The sequence below is a fragment of the Ostrinia furnacalis genome, unplaced genomic scaffold, assembly GCF_004193835.3.
Source record: "Ostrinia furnacalis isolate ACB-3 unplaced genomic scaffold, ASM419383v2 OfSCF1607, whole genome shotgun sequence".
Taxonomy (NCBI): Eukaryota; Metazoa; Arthropoda; class Insecta; order Lepidoptera; family Crambidae; genus Ostrinia; species Ostrinia furnacalis.
The window spans coordinates 247,393-254,602 of record NW_021131846.1 but is presented as its reverse complement, the minus strand read 5'-3'; the positions used below and the strand labels follow the sequence as shown (position 1 = coordinate 254,602).

General features: G+C 40.7%; 1 protein-coding gene across 1 annotated transcript; it reads left to right on the top strand.

Annotated features, from left to right (window-relative positions):
* Positions 1 to 2,376: 2,376 nt before the first annotated feature.
* LOC114353104 (uncharacterized) lies at positions 2,377 to 7,147 on the top strand. The gene is made up of 7 exons (XM_028304937.1): positions 2,377 to 2,457; positions 3,335 to 3,535; positions 4,105 to 4,291; positions 4,655 to 4,794; positions 5,875 to 6,094; positions 6,315 to 6,453; positions 7,072 to 7,147. The coding sequence occupies exons 1-6, from the start codon at positions 2,377 to 2,379 to the stop codon at positions 6,419 to 6,421; spliced, it is 936 nt and encodes a 311-aa protein (XP_028160738.1). The 3' UTR covers positions 6,422 to 6,453; positions 7,072 to 7,147.
* Positions 7,148 to 7,210: the final 63 nt, after the last annotated feature.

Genomic DNA, 7,210 nt, shown 5'->3' with positions numbered 1-7,210 from the left:
ACAAAGATTAGATAGATACTTTTGACTGTAAATAAGTAAATAAGGCTAGAAAATAACCCTGTCCAGATAGATATCTTATTAAGACAATGAAAGGAAAAATAAAGGGGAAAATTCATCAGTTACAATGACTGCTAGGGCACATAAAAGGTGAAAAAATATATTTACACAATTAATAACATTTTGTAAAAAAAAATACCTACCTATTTGTAATAAAAAGCGAAAGCTACAAATCTTAGGCTGAGTTGCACCACCTAACTTTAACGGTAACTATGACGATAACCGGCGCTTTTTGTAGATTTTTGACAGATTTAAGACGTTTGTCAAAGTTAAAGTAAGATGGTGATAGCAACCCAGCCTTATTCTAGGAAAAAAGCAATTAATTAATATTGAATTGTTTCCGAGACACATCTACACCGTGTCCTTTATCAAATTGGTCAAAATCAAAATCAATTACTCAATCATTATAGAAAAAAAGTTTCAAATTACCTTCATGAAAACGCCCTATCAAAGGCGCTCTTTACGGCTCATAATCAAAATTTTAATACCATAAAATAGGCGCTAAAGTGCGGAAGGGCGTGATAAAGTGAATTTCCACAGCATGTCCTATTAAAAACCGTATTGGCACGTAACGTAAGGTAGTATTACAACAGTGTTGTAAAGCAGTAAGTCCTCTTCTATACAAAATGTTCGTTCGTTCGTTCGTTTCAGCCGAAAGACATCCACTACTGGACAAAGGCCTCCCCCAAGGATTTCCACAAAGACCGGTCCTGCGCCGCTCGCATCCAGGCACCTCCCGCGACCTTCGCCAGATCGTCAGATACAAAATGTAGTTAGTGGCAAAAGACTGAACTTGAACCATCCAGGAACATTGTAGGAATAGGTACTTCAACTTTTTAATAATTAATTGGTTTTTAGCGTCTAGCGCTTAACTATGTCAGTGTCTGAGGCATGGGAGCGGCACGGGGAGGGTGACATTGACATTATTATGACGTGACAGGGCATATAAATCTGAAGTCTTGCTGACGCTTTACCGTCTTGGTCTAAGAAGAGTCAGGGAAGAGTCTTGGTGACTCTTCCATGCCGCTCCCATACCTTAGGTACTGACTGAGTAATAAATACTGTTAATTGTGAAAAATATAAAACGTTAAAATAGCGGTATCGTTATACCCAATGAGCTGCTGTCATAGTGACATTGACGTATTGTCAATGTCACACGAGAATCAAACGTCAGAATAGAGGGACGCGCGGAGACGACTCCGCGCGCTTTTGTGCTAAGTGATGAATTGTATCTAAAATAAGGCAATATAATGTGAAAGTTAAGTATCCAGTGTTTTATTTATGAGAATAGATCTACCGACCTCTAATAATACATAGAATAAACTTACTGTTACCTTATCCTACTGTGTTACTTCGGACAAAATGCTCGTAAACCGCTTTGGCTGTAAAAAGAAATTCCCTTTTAGAAGTTCAAACTTCACTCTATAACAGTATATTAAAGTGAAAAACGACGGACAAAAGTTAGCTCCTTGTGTGACGCTACGTTTAAAACGTATTTGAGTAGCGATGAAAGGAATTTTTTGACTTTACTTCGTGCAATTATTCTTTTCATTTTATTTTTGTATAGCGGAGCCTTTTGCCCGATTACAGAGGAAAAGATGCTGTTTTTAATTAGTTTAATGTAGGTTTAAATGTAAGTATTTTTGTTTTCATAACATTGAAATATGTCCTTGTGAATTTTGCGTAGGAGGTATACGAATTTCATTAACTTTGAGTAATAATGTAAGTAGGTATTTTATATACAGTTTTATTAATTTCTTATTTACCTATATAAACGGGTTATTGTCAATTTGTCTCAAAGTAATTTCATCATTTTTAAATTCGTTGTGAAAAATATATAAATATGATTTTGTTACGATTGAGCTCACCACAGCAAGCGGCGGGGTTCAAAACCATAGAACACGCAGTAAAAACAATCACTGTGGATTTTACAAAAACGAGCAAACAATACAGTATTTATGCTCACCTGTTTTTGCCTACTTCCCAAATATAAATTACCACGAGTCCGCAAATCGTTATGCAACATTTCGCCCGTTACAACAGTTGCTAACGGTAACAATATGCAATCCGTAACTGCATATTAATGGCAACTATAAACTAGTTTGTTTTTGCGCGAAGTTCTGATTAAAAAGTTGCCAAACACAGAGTTCGGGTCGAATCGAATTGGTTTGGGAAATAGTTGGGAAATTTTAAATTATAAATAGTAAGTCAGAAAAATATTGCTAGCCATGTGGTTCCGGCAGAGTAAAAAAGGACCATTCTACCTGTGGATGTAATAAGAGCTTGTTTATGGCCATCACGCCAGCGTAGGAATAGGCCATGTTTGTCTCTGGTGAACTAAGCAGAGTCAACTTCTTGCAATGGAGACTTAACTGGCTTCCTACAAGTTGTGGTGGTGAGGTAGACCGTGGGAATAGGATAAACTAATATTTTAGTTTTATTCCTAATAGTTGTATACTATACCACAGAATAAGTAATAGTACAGGTACAGAAGGATTACTCCGCAAGACGATTTAAATAAATGCGAGTCTTGCTACGACGCGATACAGTGGAATTCAGCTCGCACAGCACTACGTACCTACAATTTTATTCACCTACAAGTTTTGTCTCTTTCTATCGCGTGCCTCTGAACTCTTCTTACGCTGTTAGGGTTGCTGTCTAGTGAAAAAATAATTAATCTACTTATTTGTAATGAGGTACGTATGTAGGTAAGTATGCATTCATTATGGAAATCCTTCATAGTAGGTTAGGTTCCTATACTATCCTAAGAATTATTGATTACCTACATGGCCAACATACCTTTCAGCATCTTTGGAAAGCGAAAAAAAAAAAAAGATAAATCCGGTAGATTACTTTTCGTTTAAACACCCGAACGCCGCACAATATTTCTTTCTCTTTATGTCCATTTTTAAATAATACTTCGATCATAGAATAATAATCATACTACTACAACGCACGCCACGCGCCAGCGTCCTGACGAGCGCGCGCGTGACACTCGATTGATATAATACCCGCCGCGGCGGGGCGCTTCGCTGTAGGTAATTATCGGATGTACCGCGCGGAGTGAGCCAGGCCTGACTATACAACGGCACATCTGTGTGCTTACTATGAGTTTACGTTAGGTGTGATCTGAAAATCTTCATAGATTTATTGACGCACTCGCTAGCACACCTAACGTACATACTCATCGTAAGCACACACAATAGCACATGATGCGTTTAATTGTTATTGTACTATTTCTTCGCAGTCTAAATGGCAGGATCAAACTACATTATAGTCTCCTATAACCATCCCTTTGTTCACAGTGATAGCAACAGCTCACAACATCACGTCACTGGACGTGCCTCGATACGGCGATCCACAGAAGGAGGCGCGCCTCGTCTGCCACTACGTGAGCGAGAGAGACGACCCCGCGCTGCACTCCGTCAAGTGGTACCGCGGGAACCATGAGATATTCCGGTTCACGCCTGAGCAGAATGTGAGTTGATTCGTTATTCTATCCCATTGCAGCCAAAAGACGTCCAGCTGGATGAAAAGTTCCCCCAAGGAAATCCACAACGAATGGTCCGCGTCGAGGCACTTCCCGTCACCTTCCTCCTCATAGATCGTCGGTCCACCTAGAGGGTGGCCTGCCCACGCTATGCCTTTCGGCTCGTGGTCACTTTTCTGCCCCAGCGGCCATCAGCTCACGAGCTACGTGCCCCGGCTACTGCCACTTAAGTTTGGCAATTTTGGGGGCTATGTCAGTTACTTTGGTTTTCCTGTGGATCTTTTCATTTTTGATTCATCACGTAGGGAAACTCCTAGCATAACATGCTCCATCGCCCTTCGGGTGACCTTGAGCCTTCTTATGCGGCCCATAGTAAGTTTGTGATTACTACTCAAGAACTTTTCCCTTCCCTTTAGTTAGAATTGTGGAAGGAGTAAACTCCTTTGGCAGTCCATTTCAATGTACCTGTACTTTTATGTAGTCAGTAAACTGTGTTATCAGTCCTGTCCTATTATTTTAAAAGTTACTTATATTGAACCAAATTTTTTGTCCCATAGCCCCCGACCCGTACCTTTAACACGACCCTGGGCGAGGTAACCAAGGGCTCCTGCAACCTGCACAGCTGCGCCATCACCGTCGTCCTGCCGAAGACGTACAACACCAGGATATCCTTCACCTGCGAGGTCTCCACGGAAGGCCCGAGGTTCGCTGTCGTGAAGCAGACGAAGAATCTGACTGTGGCTGGTGAGTTTATGGTTCTTTTGTATCATTTTGTCATCTCTTGACTAAACTGTTTTTCAAGAACTGTTCATTAGTGGTGTGCTCACTCTTACAACAACACCATATTAAGCCCAGGTCGGTGTTTTTGAAGTTCATATGTGCCAAAATACTGATCAAAACTGTCCGTTTTGTAACAAAATATAGATACCGAAGTGCATTTTCTGTACAAAACGCATAGTGTCCTGATAGCTTATTGTACTGCAGCTATTCCGAGGTGATTTTGGTATCCTCCTAATGCATGCAAACATTTCTTGTCTTGTTTTTATTTTTACAGTTTGGAATTAATAAATGATCAGCATTAGTTACTAATGGTTTTTTTCTCAACAGTGATCCTCAAAGAAGATCCAGTCATATCAGGCGTGCCTAGCAGCGTGCAGTTTGGTGAAGACGTGATTATGAACTGCACCACAGTCCCGGCCATGCCGCCCGCGAATATCGTGTGGTACATCGATGGGAAGCAAGAGAAGGTGAGAATTTTCTATGGCTTTCCCTACTAATATAGATATGCAACTGTATAGGCTATACACCGGGAAAAAGAGAATAGGACGTCCACCTAAAAGGTGGATATACTTCATAAAAGTTCTTACTTTTACGCTACCAACCAGGCTGATCGGGAAATCATTGGAGGAGGTTTATTTTTAGCAGTGGACATGATGAAAAGATGAAAATGATAATCATAATTATAATGGGTGTGTCACTGCATCCACAAGTGTGCTATAGTAGCTAAGCGAACAAATAGAAGCAGTCACAAGTTAGGGTTGACATTTGAACCCATTTTTCTGTTGCTGAAATAGTCAGATACTCCACCCTCAGTGCGTAAATACATCAGTAGCAAAAGAGCCAAGTTGCTACAGTTTACTTACGAATACAAAAGTCACACGTCGCAAAGCGGCTGTAAATGAAAATATTCCTTTTCACGCATCGCTTTCGACTACACAAACATTGGTGAATGCTTAACAGGGTTCACATCGAAATACTTGTAGATGAAATTTGAACTTCTAACGAAATGTTTGTCTCCATCTTGGATGCAGGCCTTGGCCAGCGGAAAAATGCTCTGTGTGTGATTTAGAATAGGGAAGTGTTGGTGATCGTTATATTATTCATGTGGTGAGGGGTCCGGGGACATTTTATGAGGGTTATTTATGCATCTTGAGTTAGTAGCTACGTTTGTGTGTGAAGTGAGGATTAGATTGTATTATGGCGTGGTTTTCGCCACATACAGTCGTAATTATTAATCATCGGTAACATAAAAGTAGGATATAATCATTATTATGAGCCCGACCCTCTTTAATTTACCTTAAGCAACTAGAGGCCAAATTTTACAGATCTCCCTAATGTACGATGCGATGAAAAGAGATTCTGCTATAAGACGAAGAGACAGATTAATTAATAATTTATTAAGGACATTAACAGCAATGTGTGTCTAAATATATCCACAAATAATAGTGAGCGTGAAGTACCTACTATACACATTTGTGATTTAAGATGTAATTTCGGTCAAATGAGTGCGTTAAGAATATCAATACTCGAATCTAACGTTCCCACAGGTGGAGCCATGGTCGATTAACTACACCCGCGTGTCAGCGCCGGATGAGTGGGGTCTCCGAAGCACCTGGCGGTACCTCCGCCTCAGAGTGAACACCACCAGGGGGTCCATAGCGATCCGATGCGACGCCATGCAGCCAACATGGCCCCCCTATATAAGGTCCACCAACGCTAGCCTGGTGGTGGCTAGATCACCCCATCTGTCTATGTTCACTGCTTCTGGTGAGTGCAAATTATCTTCAGATTCCTCGCAGACTACAGTTTAGTCGGCAGATGGTTTGGACGGTTTCCAATTTGTTATGACAAAACGGTCATGTTCATATTGATTTACAGTCGGACTAAACTATTGGCCGACAAAAAGTTTGTAGTCGGTGGGGTGCGTAATTTATGTTTTTTGTTGCTTTTTATTTTGTTTTTGTTAACGTATTGGTTTATTCAATAGAGAGGATGAGGATTAGGAATCCTGACCAGGCCTCGAAGCAGATTGAGGTATCACAGCATCAAGAAGGCACTCCAAAGGGAGCCATAAACATAACTGAAGGCCGTTAAGCATCGTGGTTAAAATTTTCCGGCATATTATGGTAAAGCAAATTTACAACAAAGTCAAGTTGTAGGTACGAGGTGAAATAGAGGTAACGTATAACGTGAAACGCAGCGTGAGACGTCCACCCATAAGGTGAACCGACGATTTCATAAAAGTAGCAGGAAGGTGCATAGATGTAGGCCACTTTCAACCGGGCGATGTGGAAATCATTGGGGGAGGTCTATGTTCAGCAGTGGACGTCCTATGGCTGAAATGATGATGATGATGATAATGATGATGTGGAGATGAAACTTGTTTCCTCTCAAACTAGAGTGAAGCCACCAAGAGGAGCCGTGAACAAACATATTGGTTGGTGGATAACTGGTATAGGTTCTTACTGGTATAGTATAGGTAACTGGTATTCGGTTGGCTCGTATTTCGTACTTTTTTTGCATGAGCTAATACGATTTTTCTCATGGTATTATACGATGCAGTAGGGATCATACTTAAGACCCGTCTTACACCAAAGCGAAGCAGAGCGGAGTGAAACAAAGAAGTGTGTTGAATGACCACTCAGATTTCATCAATTCCACTCCTCGTCTCCCTTGGTGGAAACCGGGTCTTAGGCTCAAAGACTTGAGTAAATAATAAATCTAAAAAAATATCTTTGTTGCAGGTTCGTGTCCAACCATCACGGAGTCAGTTATGGTAATAGCGGCGTGCTTGTCGTCAGTACATATATTTTCTAAATACAGTGCCTTGAGTGAAGTCTAATCGGTACAGCCGATGTAAGTAGAGCATAGTTAGGTAATAAT